Source organism: Brassica napus, chromosome A3 (assembly GCF_020379485.1).
Source record: "Brassica napus cultivar Da-Ae chromosome A3, Da-Ae, whole genome shotgun sequence".
NCBI lineage: Eukaryota > Viridiplantae > Streptophyta > Magnoliopsida > Brassicales > Brassicaceae > Brassica > Brassica napus.
Window position 1 is genome coordinate 6,881,142 of NC_063436.1, and position 14,757 is coordinate 6,895,898.

General features: G+C 37.6%; 5 protein-coding genes across 5 annotated transcripts; 2 read left to right on the forward strand and 3 right to left on the reverse strand.

Moving 5' to 3' along the window:
* The first annotated feature begins 628 nt into the window (after positions 1 to 628).
* Positions 629 to 3,480, forward strand: LOC106345873 (RNA pseudouridine synthase 7-like). Its single transcript, XM_013785080.3, has 12 exons — positions 629 to 1,112; positions 1,194 to 1,237; positions 1,306 to 1,383; positions 1,454 to 1,554; positions 1,662 to 1,749; positions 1,993 to 2,071; positions 2,156 to 2,238; positions 2,344 to 2,409; positions 2,590 to 2,646; positions 2,741 to 2,869; positions 2,961 to 3,169; positions 3,243 to 3,480. The coding sequence occupies exons 1-12, from the start codon at positions 956 to 958 to the stop codon at positions 3,340 to 3,342; spliced, it is 1,191 nt and encodes a 396-aa protein (XP_013640534.1). The 5' UTR covers positions 629 to 955; the 3' UTR covers positions 3,343 to 3,480.
* A 5-nt stretch (positions 3,481 to 3,485) lies between these two features.
* On the reverse strand, positions 3,486 to 5,894 carry LOC106345874 (probable RNA methyltransferase At5g51130). Its single transcript, XM_013785081.3, has 8 exons — positions 5,506 to 5,894; positions 5,291 to 5,405; positions 4,995 to 5,042; positions 4,598 to 4,820; positions 4,264 to 4,351; positions 4,114 to 4,179; positions 3,963 to 4,031; positions 3,486 to 3,764 (listed from the first exon to the last, which is right to left on the reverse strand). Exons 1-8 carry the CDS (start codon positions 5,713 to 5,715, stop codon positions 3,675 to 3,677), a joined length of 909 nt encoding a protein of 302 aa, XP_013640535.1. The 5' UTR covers positions 5,716 to 5,894; the 3' UTR covers positions 3,486 to 3,674.
* A 371-nt stretch (positions 5,895 to 6,265) lies between these two features.
* On the reverse strand, positions 6,266 to 8,373 carry LOC106345872 (zinc finger transcription factor YY1). Its single transcript, XM_013785079.3, has 6 exons — positions 8,092 to 8,373; positions 7,917 to 7,975; positions 7,540 to 7,742; positions 7,375 to 7,464; positions 7,122 to 7,265; positions 6,266 to 7,009 (listed from the first exon to the last, which is right to left on the reverse strand). Exons 1-6 carry the CDS (start codon positions 8,187 to 8,189, stop codon positions 6,473 to 6,475), a joined length of 1,131 nt encoding a protein of 376 aa, XP_013640533.1. The 5' UTR covers positions 8,190 to 8,373; the 3' UTR covers positions 6,266 to 6,472.
* Positions 8,374 to 8,778: 405 nt separating this feature from the next.
* Positions 8,779 to 10,541, reverse strand: LOC106345869 (polyadenylate-binding protein 1). Its single transcript, XM_013785077.2, has 6 exons — positions 10,283 to 10,541; positions 10,096 to 10,198; positions 9,791 to 9,858; positions 9,428 to 9,619; positions 9,222 to 9,337; positions 8,779 to 9,097 (listed from the first exon to the last, which is right to left on the reverse strand). Exons 1-6 carry the CDS (start codon positions 10,436 to 10,438, stop codon positions 9,052 to 9,054), a joined length of 681 nt encoding a protein of 226 aa, XP_013640531.1. The 5' UTR covers positions 10,439 to 10,541; the 3' UTR covers positions 8,779 to 9,051.
* Positions 10,542 to 10,677: 136 nt separating this feature from the next.
* Positions 10,678 to 12,272, forward strand: LOC106345871 (probable pterin-4-alpha-carbinolamine dehydratase, chloroplastic). The gene is made up of 3 exons (XM_013785078.3): positions 10,678 to 11,150; positions 11,712 to 11,907; positions 12,026 to 12,272. Exons 1-3 carry the CDS (start codon positions 10,791 to 10,793, stop codon positions 12,115 to 12,117), a joined length of 648 nt encoding a protein of 215 aa, XP_013640532.1. The 5' UTR covers positions 10,678 to 10,790; the 3' UTR covers positions 12,118 to 12,272.
* The last annotated feature ends 2,485 nt before the right edge of the window (positions 12,273 to 14,757 follow it).

Sequence of the window (14,757 nt, forward strand, 5' to 3'; positions counted from 1 at the left end):
GTGTTTTGAACGGAAATTTGGTTGTGGATTAGAAACGACGTTTTAACCAACATTGGCATATATTTGGTTTTGGACGATCAATACACGACAAGCATCTTAATCCACGATATTTACCACACAACCGATTGTAATTATGTTTTACTTTTACTCAATCTTATACACAAGTAAAGTCCAAAATGCCCAAAAAAATGGAGGGTTAGGACATCTCCAATGCAACACTAAAATTTACTCTATATTTCACTCTAAAATAGAGTAACTCTATTATAGAGTTGAATTTGCTCTAATGGTTCACTCTATAATAGAGTTACTCTATAATAGAGTGAAATATAGAGTAATCTTATTTTTTCACTCTATATTTGGAGTAAAAAAACAAGATTAGTCTATATTTCACTCTATTATAGAGTGAAACATTGGAGCAAATCCAACTCTATAATAGAGTTAATCTATTTTAAAGTGAAATATAGAGTAAATTTTAGTGTAGCATCGGAGATGGTAAGTGTACACACCTCCACTAACACATTACCTAATTAGAGGTTACCTAAAATATTAATTTGCCTATAAGACTAAGAGAGCGGTGCCTAAGAGAGAGAGAGAGAGAGAGAGAGAGGGATCATGTGGTGTTCCAGAGAGCGTATTAAGCAGTAGTTCAAATCGTGTTCTTGACCTCTTGGATGAACGTCTAAGATCGCTGTGAAACATTTGTGTGAACTGTAGTGTTCTTTCGGATGCTAGATAGCACTCATTGTTTAATCGATCAGATCAATATTTCCGTTTAGTGAATGGTCTGGTCTTGCTTGCAACCATCTTAACCATGTTTTTGTTCAAGTATTTTGGGTTTGGTGTAGCTTAAAAAAAGGTCGGTTTACTTAAACCCAAACTAGACATCGACAACGACCACCCATGACCCACACCTTCAGTTGGTTTTTTGTTTAATCTAAAAAAAAAGGAAAAAAAAATGAAACGAAAGCTGCAAGAAGTCGACGCCGGAGAGAAGCCCGCCTCCTCCCCTTCTTCTTCTTCTGCCATCGGCACCAGCATGAACACTACTGACATAGTTCTGCAGACATCGTCTCCGAAACTCTCACAGAAGCAAGACTACATCTTCCATGGAGGTGATTCCTTCAAACTAAACCCCAAAATCTCTCTACTTTTCTGGGTTCGCTCTTTCTAATTGATTGGTTTCGTTTGTGAAGGGAGACGCCATGTGAGGCCGTACTACTTCGAGTTCATCTCTCATGTAAGTCTCCTCTTTCTAAATCTTTCATTCTTTACAGTGAGGTTGAAATTGGTAGGCCATTTTGTTAGGTGAATAAACGCTGGACGGGGAAAACAATCGTGGACTTGTTCGCTGATGAATTCAAAGGCAGACCTCGTGACTACTATGTATGTTCCTCCTGCTCGTCATGTTTGTGTTTTGAGATTTTGATTTTGATTTTGATTCAAACGGTTACAGGTTGGTGCAGTCAAGTGTGGAAGAATCAAAGTTGATGGAGAAACTGTACCAGTTTCATATATTGTGAGATCTTCTCAAAAGATCACTCATTTCGTCCACAGGTTGTTCTTAAAGCTAGTTTTTTTATTCATGTGGTTGTATCTTATAACTGGTTTTCTAGTTGCATTGAATGTGTGTATCTAAGTTTAGAATGTGTGGAAGGTTTCAGGCATGAACCACCGGTGATGACTGATGATGTAGAGATCCTTGTGAATGAACCTGATGTTGTTACTGTCTCCAAACCAGCTTCTATTCCTGTGAGTATTCCATTGTATTTATTTTCTCCTCATAGGGTCTCTGACCGTAGGGTAAGCTCATTTACTGGAGAATTTGAACATGTTTTGTTCAGAAATAAGAATGGTTGATTTAGAAGCTAAAAAAAATAGCTTTGTTAACTTCCCTTTTGTACTAACTAAAGCGTTAGTATTATAACAAACATTGTCACACCTTTGTAAGATTGATATTTTGGTAACAGCGCTGATCTTTTTCTTATTGTGTAGGTGCATCCATGTGGTCAGTACCGTAAGAATACAGTTGTTGGAATCCTTGATGCTGAGCATGACCTCGGCCCTCTCTTTCGTATCCATACATAGTCTTAGTTTACCGTTTTTAGAAAAAATGATACAACACTAGCTATCCTTGCATCATTTTTTTTTCTCACAGCTATTCACCGATTAGACCGTTTGGTTTCTGGATTGCTCATCATAGCAAGAACTGCTGCCAAAGCTGATTTTTTCAGGAAACAGGTATTCTTAAAAGTTGGACTCAGTTTTCTTGGCTAACTCATAAGATGCTATTGGCTCTGGTAAATTAAAAATGTCATAACTTAGTACTTGTCTTGATTGTTTCAGATTGAGGGTGGGATAGTTAAGAAACTTTATATCGCAAAAGTTATTGGCGTGTTCCCAGAAGATGAGGTGTGAAGCTCTTTTTAATTCTATTAATGATGTGTGGATTGTTTCTAGTTACCAACCTCATATACTAATTAACCTTAGAACTGATTTGAGGCCTTTCATAGTATCCAAAACTCAAAAAAGTTATCTTCATGTTCGGTTTGAAAGTTCATTTGAAGTAACTGCATGACTTTGGTGTCTCAGAAAGTAGTCGACGCCAACATAAATTATAACGGTAGTGAAGGAAGAAGCACAGCAGAGGTAAAACCACTTTATGCCTCTAGATATACAAAACATAAAGTATTCCATTTACACTTATAAGTAAAATATCAGGATGTCTATATGCGTTATGTAGGACGCCAATTCAAGTGGTGATGATAAGAAGGTGAAGGGGAAGCCTGCGTGTACCAAGTTCACTAGAATCGATACAAATGGGACTCACAGCCTCGTCTTGTGTGAACCAGTGACAGGACGAACTCATCAAGTAAGCAAGTGTCTTTAGCATCAGGAGAATAGATAGACAGAGTTTGGTTTTTTCTTTGGCGTTTCTCATTTCTGTTTTTTGATGATTGTAGATACGAGTGCATCTACAATATACAGGGCATCCCATAGCGAATGACCCACTTTATCTCAATCAACAAGTGGATAATCTGGAGACCAAGATTGCAAAAAGAATTGATGCGGATGAGAGAAAGATGGCATCCCCAAACGACTATGTGTATTCCAGTGAAGACTTCAGCATTGATCCAATGTGCACAAACTGCCCAAAGCTTATCCCACAAGGGTAAAAAAGAGAGACCATAAAACAACTACCATTGTTGTATTGAGCCTTGTCTTATGTTTTCTGAATCATGCAGGTACGAGGAGCATGACGAGGCTCTTTGGTTACATTGCGTTCGATACTCTGGAACAGGATGGGAATACGAATGTCCTTATCCATCTTGGGCAACCCTTTAACCACATTTTGTTTGCCATCTCTTAACGGTAATTCTTATTACCAACATTTGTAGCAACATGATATGATCAAGTTGATTCATTATTGGATTCAAAGATTCTCAAAACTTTATGAAATGAAGTGTCATTTGTCAACTAAAATCATGTACAAAAAGGAGAACCTCTTTGGAGTTGGATTAAAAAACCTAAGCAGTAGCAAAATAACCCATTACATATTAGTTATTCTTCAAATCTTGTGTTCAGTCATGCAACCGCAAATTAATTTAATTTTCTTAAGGCTTTTAAACAAAAAATCAACTGGTTCTTCTTCAGTTGTAGCCTCTTGCTTGTTATGTTCATTTCTGGAATGCAAGGACCTGTCTGTCAAACCCTTTGCTTACGCCTGACAAGCTTGATGTAAGATCCTCCACTGTTCTAAACCCAATCTGTCCCCAAAAACAAATGGAACATGAGGATACGACCTTAAAACTTTGCCATAAACAAGATCAAATGACAAAAAGAAGGCAGGACTATAATACAGAGATTGGTCGTGCTGTTATGCAAGTATGTATGATTGATTTTATAGATCAAGTCAAGTAGGAACATCAACGAACTAAGGAAGTAAAAGGAGTAGGAAGGAGTACCTTATCAAGAAGAATATTTTGGAAATGCTCTGGACGTAACACAATGTTTCGGTAGTTCATTGCAGTTGTCTGCAACCACATAAACACATACTCAAACTATATAACTAGCTCTCTCAAACATTAGTGATAAACAATAGAAACAGACACACACCTCTGAGACACGGCGATTCTTTTCATAAGATTTCCAAGGCTGAGGTTCCATTACAAATACACCACCCTGGAAAGGCAAAGCCAACAACTATCAATTACTCAAGTATAAGAAAAACAAATGTGCATACTCAAGTGAAGTATAGTAGGTTACCGGATTAAGAAGACGCCAAATTTTAGAGAACAAGGAGATCAAACCATCATCACCCCAGTTCAAATGAACCCATTTTGTCACACTCAAACTGCACCAAAAAAGAAAAAAAAAAACTTGTCAACAATGGATTGTGCAATTTCAGCTAAAGACAAACAAGAGAAGGAAGAAATTTTGGTTTCAACACAAAGTGAGACCTCCTTACAGGAAAGGCTTAGCTACATTACATAAGATTCTTTAGAGTTGGTGACTGTTTTTTCGTTTTCAATCTTCCCATAAGGCACAGAGACCAAACTTACGAGTGAGACAAAAGGAGCAAAACGAGAAGGGGATTTACCATAGAATTGTATCATAACGATTCTCGTCAAGGTTTCGAGTCTGAACAAAATTCTCCTTCTGAAACGACACAACCTGAAACAGGTCTTTAGTTTCTGCGCTGCTGCCATCAGAGAGAGAAAGAGATTGCTCCTTCGAACCATCAGCCCCAGCAGTCTTCTTTTCACCTTGATTCTGCGTCCTAATAAAATTCCTAAGACGCCAGCGAGCAACCTCAATGAGACCTTCAATCAAAAGAATCCAGTTCAAATGCACATGAGCTGAAACTGCTTAAGCAAGAATAAAACTATAGAAGTTTCAAAAATACGTCTCAGGATGAAGTCTATATACTCCTGTATGTTTAACTCATCTCCTCCTACATAAAGGAGAAACATCGGAAGATATATTATAGTTCTTACTTGAATCAATATCAACTCCAAGAATGCTCCGGCAACCAAACTTCTTAGCTGAAGAAGTAAAAGGAAAACAAACATTAGACAAGACAGTTACATTAAATCGAAGTTAGATGCTGACGGCTTCAAACTATTGCCAAAACAAACGAATAACAAGATGTTAACATGAGAAAGTTTCAGACTTTAGCATAGCATCCTCACAAGGATAATGAAGTGATGCTTACTATCACCAGTAGAAACCAAACAGCAATCAAATCCTAGTTAAAAGAAGTAATCTTTCACAAAGATGAAAACTTTTTTACCAATATGGATAGTCATGACGCCGCTATTGCAGCCGATGTCGAGACAATCCTTGCCTTGAAACCATTCTTTCTTCAACACTTTAAGCCTAGGATCCTCATCCATATCATTGCTAATCTACCACATCATTATTACAAGAAAAATCCAAAATTATCAGACAAAAGAAAACACTTTAAACATCACAAAAACTGTGAAGAAGGAGTATATAGAGACTAACTCTGTAGCCATAGTAGTTTTTGTAGTTTCCGAAAGGACAAAACTCTTGGCTCTTCTTCTTCTTCTTGCTTGGATTGCTACCATTCCCTTGTTGTTGCTGGTGCTGCTTCTTCTGCTCTTCGGTAGTGACTACTTTCTCAGTACTCTTCTTCTCCTTGCTTCTACCTCCTCTCTTCCTCTTCGTCTTGGTTTCGTTGCTGTCCTGACCCATTGTGCGAGATTATTAGGGCTTTATGTGTTGTTAGACGCGATCAACTCGGTGAAAATAAACCAGATGATTGGTCTAACGAGGCGAAGGAGCTAGTTATAGAGAGGTTTTTCCACCCGAGAGGTCGAGTAAGCGGCGCGGAGCTAGAAGGAAGAAGAAGCGTCACTCAAAGGTTTATTATTATTCAGAATTGCAATAGAGGTTTAACGAGTCTCTTAATTAATTATTTTGTCTCTTTTGATATTGTATATGTTTTATTGCTGATTTATGTAAATTTAGGAATTTTGACAAGCAAATAAGTCAATAATGCCATTTTTTGTTTTGGAAATAACTACATTTTTATTATTATTATCAAAATTATCACTAAACTATAATTTAAAACTAATTTGTTTTATTTAAAATGAAAACAAGAAAAATTCAATTGGTTACATTTTTTTTTTATATTGTTAAAATTATCTAAATTTGTGCAAATTAGGAAACAACAAAACCTCCGTAAAACATCATATATTTTGAAATGTAACTACTGTTACATAAAACTAGATGTTTTAAAATATCATAAAAGGGGAGTATTATTAAATCTGACATTTATCATGATTTTGTATTAAAAATAACAAATCTTAGTTATTCTAAGAAGTAAGAACATATTTGTCCAAAAAAAATTATTCTAAGAACATATACTTGAAGAGTGTCAAAAGAGAGAAACCAAAAAAAGAGGAATTGAGAAACACAGCTACTAAAGTTCTAGACGAAGTAGAGCCTTTTAGTTTTCATCTTCAGTCTCTTCATCGTCATCTTCTTCCTCATTGTTTCGTACAAACCTCCACCCATCATCCACATTCTCCCTATCTTCCTCCGTTTCCTCGCTATCTTCTCCTTCAAACGTTTCTCTTACTTGCCATGGCTTTTTGGCCATCCTTTCTTTGGCAGGTGAAGAGGTTGAGCCTTTCTTTAACACTTTCGCTGGTGGTGTCCTCATGTCCGGCTTAGCTCTGCTCTGCTGTCTACGTGTCTGGCTTTTCCCGTTGCTAGCGTGTTTCCTGTAAAAATCTTGATCGCTCCCTTCTTCTAGATCGTGCTTGGTCGGTGTGTTGTTGTTGTTCTCTTCTGGTAAATGCTCTCTCTTCAAGTGGAGTTTGAGCTTGTACTCATGTATGTAATCCTTGTCACACCCTTCGTAAGGGCATGCGTATGGACGTTCTAAAGACGCTGAGCCATAAACCGTTGCAGAAGGTGTTTTGGGAGTCCTTGATGCTTTCTCTGCAGGTGGTGTGTACGTAGGCGTCTCTCCAGCACCATTCTGTTCAAAAAAAGGTTGTGATAATTGAGAGAGAGAAGTACTAAGATGGTCACACATGAAAGAAAGAATCTAAAGCATTTGTCTAGTTGTGAAATTTGAGCAATGAAAGAACCTTTTCATGGTAGGCAGCAACATGGTTCTTGAGCTTGTATTCATAAGCATATCTCTTTCCACACCCAGAGTAGGGACAGATGTGATAGTTTTCTTGCGAGTGAGTCTTCATGTGAGATCTGAGGTTAAAATCCAAGGAGAATGCCTGCATCCAATCATCTATCGCAAGTTAGTACCAGCACAAGAGCATGGATTCAAATGCCTAATTGCATTTATTATATCAACAAAAATTGAGAGGTAGAGGAAGCAACAACCTTTCCACAGCCTTGATAAGTGCAAACAAAGTCCCTAGCCCCAGTATGAATGAGCCAATGTCTCTTCAACTTCGAACTATCCATAAATTTCTATTACACAACACAGGAGAAGAAGAAGAATAAGACGAAGAAGGTTGAGCAGGCTGAGGCTATTTACAATAATACCTTATCACATCCTGGGTAATCACAAACGTACTGCCTTTCACCATGGATGTGGGAATGCTTTCTCAAGGCACTAACATCGAAGAAGATCTTTCCACAACCATCGTAACTGCAGAGAAACAAGATCTCAGAAGTGGGTTCCGGGGGGTCAGGGTCAGTAGTACTAGGCTCTTTCTCTTTTTCTTTAAGTCTCTTCACCGTTTCCTCTGCACCACCAACAAAGCAAATGAGAGACTACAGAATTATCATAGAGATTAATCAGGAAGAAAACAAGAATAAGCACAAACTGAAATTATATGATAAGCAGATACAATGATATAGCACAAACAAACAAGACTAATCTGAAGAATAGATACGAAGCAGGTAATCTCTATTCTAACCTGTGACCCATTTGCGAAGATAACACTTGGCACCTGTAGCAACAATATCTTGTGGTACCCTGAAGAAAAGAAAAAACAAGGATTCACCATATATGATATGATGTAAAAGCCTTGATCTTTTGCATCTTTGGTTTGGTTTGAATGACAAGGAAGGAAGGAAGGAAGAGGCTTTTACCAGTTCTTGATCCACCTAACGGAAGGAGAAGCCTTGGATGATTTAAGGATGGGACGTCTTTCGAATGGATTATTCTGATACTGATACTGCTGCTCCATCGATGAAGATGATTAGGGTTAACAGTTCTCTGTGTCTGAGTGAGAAGGGGACACGATAGAGCGAGCGAGCTAGAGAGAGAGAGAGATCTTTAAGCAATTAATAGCTTTGTTGATTATGGAGGACTCCCTCCCTCCGCTTCCATTGTTTTTCTTTCTCAACTACTTAAGTTCAGTCCTATTCCATAAACTTTTGAAGTGTTTTATCTTAAAAAAATGTAAACTAACTTTATTTTTTGGCTGGTTTCATCAAATCTATTAATTTTGAACTTTTTCTCTTCGATTGTCCATTTTTCTGAAAAGGCAAAACAATGCAGCGAAGATCCCTTCTTTAAGTCCTTTAAAAGATCCATTCCACAATGCAGCGAATCTCTATATTGTCACACCATGTACAACATTCAACTCAATGATTATGTTTTTTGTCTGTAACTATTGAACACATGCACACCGGCACCCCACACCCACGATGAAGCTCAAAATCATCAGACTGTTGGGTAACATTAGTTAGCATCTTTTTTTCACAACATGGATATTTCGCCATTTCACCCAAAATCCACTTTCTTACCAAAACACACACACAAAAAGCACAAAGTAATGTGGAAGATCATTCTCAATAGAAAGCTTTATGAGTTTTATGACTAAGTGTGTTGCAAAAGATAAAAAAAAAGAAACCAACTCAAAATGTTACACAAAATCTAAACATATTTCTTCTTCTTTGCCTCTCTCTCTCTTCTGCCATAAAATTCTTCAACACCATCTCTGTTTAATCGTAGCAACTTGTGCGCCTAATGAAACACGTGTTGATGATAATAGCCTTACTGAAGCAAAAGGCAGCCGCTACTTTTACCACCAATTTTGCTTTAAATCAGTATGGCCTGTAACGCATTGGCCGTCTGAACCTGGGAACTCTCCTGCAACAAACCATAAACCCATTCACCAATCATTGATGATCCACTCGAAAATCTACACACCGAGTCGTTGCTAGTTTTTGTTTAAAAGAGAGAGAGAGGAGGCAGAGAAGTTTCTTGAACGTACCCATAAGCATATGGAGCATAAAATGGAATTCCAGGCATGAATCCTCTCATGGGTCTAAAGGGGCGCCTTCCTCGGAACTGTCTCATTCCAGGGACGTTAGTTCTCTTTGCTGATACCTGAAAAATTCATTAAACAATGTAAGAGAATGATTACATATCTTAAGCTATAAGACAATTAACTATATATGTCACTGAACGAGTTTGCACCTTTATCTGACGACCATGAAGTTCTGACTCGTTCAAGATGAGAGAATTCTGAACGGCATCTTCTTCCACGAATTCGACGTAGGCAAAACCTTTGGGTTGGCCAAACTTATCTGTCAGAATCGTAACCCTGTTGACTGTTCCACAGGACTGGAAGTGTTGCTGGACTTCCTCTGGGGTACATGCATAGTCCACCTACCATACACAGAACCAAGAAGTTACAAAGAAGAAGGTAACTAATCATTAGAAGACTAAAGCTTTCACACATATTGGTAAAAGAAAAGATAGATGGGAGATATAAACAAACTTTATTTTTTGAAAAGATTACAACGGGAAACATATAAGATTAAATAGTGGAAGCCTCACATTGCCAACATATATAGAACGGGAATCAACTTCCTCCTTCTCAGCCGAGCTAATAGCACCTGATGGATCTTCATTGATATGCAACAAAAGAAGAAAGAGCATTCATCAAATTAGCTTAAGGTACTCTTGCCTTGAAGCCAAGAACAGTAATCACTAATGGTTTCTTTCCCATACACAAACTCCAAGAATACTTCTTGAGAGATTCGCTAACTAGCTGAAAGATTCCAATACCTAAAAGGCTAAAACTAAAGTGAATCTCATAATCAACAAGACATGCTCTAAAGGCATGAGCAGTAGTAAAGAACCTTGATCAGCGCCCATCTCTTTCTCAGCTTTGGCTTGCATCTCACGCAAAGCTCCAGCTTCTTCCTCGATCTCCTTGATTCGCTTCTTCATATCCTCTAGATCCTATATCCAACCATAACAAAGCACACTAACTAAATACAATAGGAACGTTCGATTAGAAGCTGGATCGGAAGAAATCAACAATACCTTAGCGCTAGAGCCTGGCTCAAGCTCCTCGTCTCCTCCGGCGGCGCCGCCTTCTTCTCCGCCGTGTTCCTCGTACTCGTCCGTCTCCATCTCTCCTTCCTCCTCTGGGATCTCTCCACCGTACACCTCGTGCTCTTGCTCATCGTTTAGCGTCATCTCTCTTATCTCACTCGGCGAGTGTCGTTAATCGAGAAAACAAGTTTCTGAATTTTTAGGGCTTGTAATCGAGAAAGAAAGGGGAAGAAGGGTTGTTAGTTATAACTGATTTTCAAAAAGGGTAATTTGGGAAATTAAAAATCATCTAATCTTGAGCCCAGGGTTGCACCGATTGGGCCTGAATGGGCCTTGTATCGTTTGGGCTTTAGTAAACATGACGTGTCAGATCAGTCCTACTTCAGCTAAGGTGGGTCCCATTTATGATACCTCACCCTTTTAAACTCAACGACTGGTCTGAAACTCGACTGGTCTGAAACTTATCTTTCTCCAAACAGAGCAAAACAGTCTCACGATGGCAACTACCACGTCATCTCCGCCGTGCCATATCTCCGTATCATTCCTCCGCCAGCTTCCTCCTTGCACCACTGTTCAGTTCTTCGGTTTCTCACCGACCCAGCGTAAACTGGGCGGGTTAACGGTAGCCCGGAACAATCTGGCGCAGGATTTTCTCGGGGACTGGGGGGCACGTGACCCGTACCCGGAGGAGATAGCTAGCCAGTTCGGAGACAAAGTGTTGGGGCCCCAAAGCACAGAGCACAAGATTCTGATTCCTAATGCCTCTGTTCTCTCTCTCTCGCAGCTCGAATGCTCCCCTGTTTCGCCTTCTCAGGCTCCTTTATCCCCCGATGAGGCCAAAGCGCTCCTCCATAAGGTTAATTTTCTCATATATATATATATATATAACATCTTAGACTCTTAGTAATCTATGTCTACACGAAGGCCTATCATTGTCATTATTATGGACTTCAAAAGAAAGTATATTCTATCGTAAATAGCTAATTACAGATGAGAGAGAGTATATTCTATCGTATATAGCTTAATTACAGATGAGATTATGAAATTACAACCTTGACATTTCACAGTGACAAATCTCAAACGGAAAATTTTGACCTAATATTAGATGAGCCCAATAAAGATTTATAAATCATATGGGCATGTGAGGAATAACCATTACGGTGATTTATTAAATATCTATAGTTAATTTGTAAGGATTATGGTTTTGCTCTTTTAGTTTTTTCCCGGTTGGCATTTTAATGGAACCCACGCGTATAGCTAACTATTTATATTCAATCTTAAACTATTGTGAATCATGGTTTTTTTAACAATCAAATGAATGTTTGTTTTGCACAAATGACGAGCATTGTGTTCATAACTTGATTTTGATTCACTGTGACCACTCTAATGATGTATCTTATTATGTAAAATGTTTCAGGTTTTGGGATGGAGTATAGTGGAGGATGAAGCGGGTGGTATGAAAATAAGGTGCATGTGGAAGGTGAGGGATTTTGGGTGCGGCGTTGAACTCATAAACAGGATCCATAAGGTTGCTGAAGCTTCTGGTCATTACCCTTCTCTCCATTTGGAAAGTCCTACCCAAGTTAGAGCTGAGCTATCTACCTCTTCCATTGGTATGTCAACACAAAAAAAAAGAGACACATGTTCTCGTTCGTCTTGAGTTTTTTTTTTCACTATAAGGTTTCTTAAAACGGTTGATTTGCTGTTGGGTTTATTTGATGAACAATGCAGGTGGGCTGAGCATGAACGATTTCATAATGGCGGCAAAGATAGATGATATCAAGACTTCTGATCTTTCCCCAAGGAAAAGAGCCTGGGCATAACAAACGTGGATTTTTCATTACTTATCTCATATTTGTGACATTTTTGTATGATAACAATATAATATAAGTGATGTATTCGTTGGTCTTTATGTTAAGTTATTATATAGAAACTATGTATTATTCATCATCATATTGGAAATCATTTTAGCACAAAATACTACGATCATGTGATTCATAAGACAAATGGATAAGTGATGTTTATTCATCGATTATATATGAATTTATATCAATTGGCTTTTTAGTAATTTCTAGAGATTTTTCAGAATTAGTATTATATTTATAATTTTATCAAGTTTAGTATTAGAATTAAATCCAGTTTTTACTAAAAATATTAAAAATACAATTAATGTAAAACTTAGTTATAGTTATTTCTGATTTTTGGTTCTAGATAACATTTTTTTTTTGAAACTTAGTTCTAGATAACATTGATACAATAATAATAGGAAAGATATCATATACTATTGACCACATACAATATTGATACGATAATAATAGGAAAAATATACTACAATATTGATACAACAATAATAGGAAAGAGACAATATTACTATTAACCACATATAATATTTGATATAATAATAGGAAAGAAAATATATACTATTGACTACGCAAATGTGGTAAGAAATCTTTATCATTAAGACTTATAAGTTTGCACGCTTATGTTTAGAAGCCCTTCACCATTTTTCTTATAAATTGGAACACATTGCATTACTTATGGGCTGTTCGTTTGGTTGCCGCAGGTACCGGCGGCAGCGGCAGCGTTAACATTCTGCGTCAACTCTTGTTCGTTTCGTTGACGCAGGAACCGGCGGCAGCGGCAGCGTCCGAACGCTGCGTTCTGCGGCTGACGCCGATAAAACCTGCGGTCGCGATATGATATGCGGCAGCGGCAGCGGCAGCGTCAGCGTCTGCGAAACGAACAACAACTGTCCTCATTGACGCTGCCGCCGCCGCTGACGCTGCCGCTGCCGCCGAAACCTGTGGCAACCAAACGAACAGGGCTTTAGTATCATCAAATTAAACAAGAATCAACTTACAGATTATCATTTCTTAGACATAATAGTCTTTTCTTAGTCTTGTTGCCTAATCCCGAATATATTCATGTCGATTAAGAATGTGCACCTTCTCCTGGTGACGATATGCATTTGCATCCTTTGCTACTGCTCAGTTTCCATTTCCGTTTCCATTTCAACCAAGTCCAGGTAGTATGCCAGGAATGCCTGGTATAAGCCAATGTTGGTCAACACTGATGGATATGCCAGGCTGTTTTGCAGAGATCAGACAATCCATTATGACCGGTAAATTCGGTAGCATAGGTCCTGCTTGTTGTAAAGCTTTTTAGATGCTGAAGCCAACTGCACAAAAGATCTTCCATTCAAACCGTTTTTCCCTCCTATGCTAAAGGAACAATGCTCGCGTGCTGCCGGTCCTTCAGCCGGTCCTCCAACGAATCTGTAAGATTAACGTGAAAGATAAATTACGAAAAGGAAAGACAGTGATCTAATAATTATACTGTTGCATTTCTATGCTTTATTGAACGAATTACTCAGTCCTTAAGCATTTCATCAATTCATAATAATGTATTAATGTCTACTATGGAAGTTAAAAAAGTCAAGCAATTTGTCCCTTTATTTCTTATGAATCAGTTTACTATATATCTCGCAGTGTCCGTAAGCTACTCCTTATTATATTAGACGTCAGTATTTTTTATGCCAAATGATTTCCAAGATAGTTATGGATACAAAACTAAGAATACATCACATACATTATATTTATGTGATATACAAATATTATTATTGTTTAATAAAGAGCTGACATACATTATGTGTATATTCATTCACTAGCAGGAACGACCCAACCCATTCTAAGACCCTAATCAAATTGAAAAAAAATGTGGCATTTTCTTACTAACAAAATTATAAATATTTTTGTAAAAACAATTAGCCAAAAAATTCCCATAAATTGTTCTGGGCCCTAAACCACTGGTTACTTTCCTTGTGCCCTGGACCGGGTATGTTCACTAGGATGTTTCAGTGGAATTAATTGTAGAGAATACTGAATATATATGGATTTTTTTATAATATAATGATACTCATGTACTTATGGAACATAATATTGGCTGTAAAAGAAGATGATGTTCAACTTGTGGTATTGAGAGAACAACAGAAAACAAGAAATGGACTGAGCGTTAATCCCATGTTATAAGATTAGTTATGCCTGATGCAACCAATTTAAAGGTATGATTAGGGGTGGGCGTTTGGATACCCATTCGGGTTCGGTTCAGATCTATTCAGGTTTCGGGTTTTCGGGGTCAAAGATTTCAGTCCCATTCGGATATTTTTAAGTTTTGGTTCGGATTCGGTTTGGATCTTTGCGGGTTCGGATAACCCATTAAAATTATTTTTAAAATTTTAAAACTCATTCTATACTTTAAATTTCTCAAAATCTATAAACAAAATATTATATTACATACAAATTTGAATAACATATGTCAAAATACCTAAACTTAACACATAATTGATTTGGTTTGAATATTTGGATAGATAATCAATAGATATTTTAAATAATTTTGATGTTTTGAGTATATTTTAGCTATTTTAGACATTTACTTTGATTATTAGTATATATTTTCAAGTATTT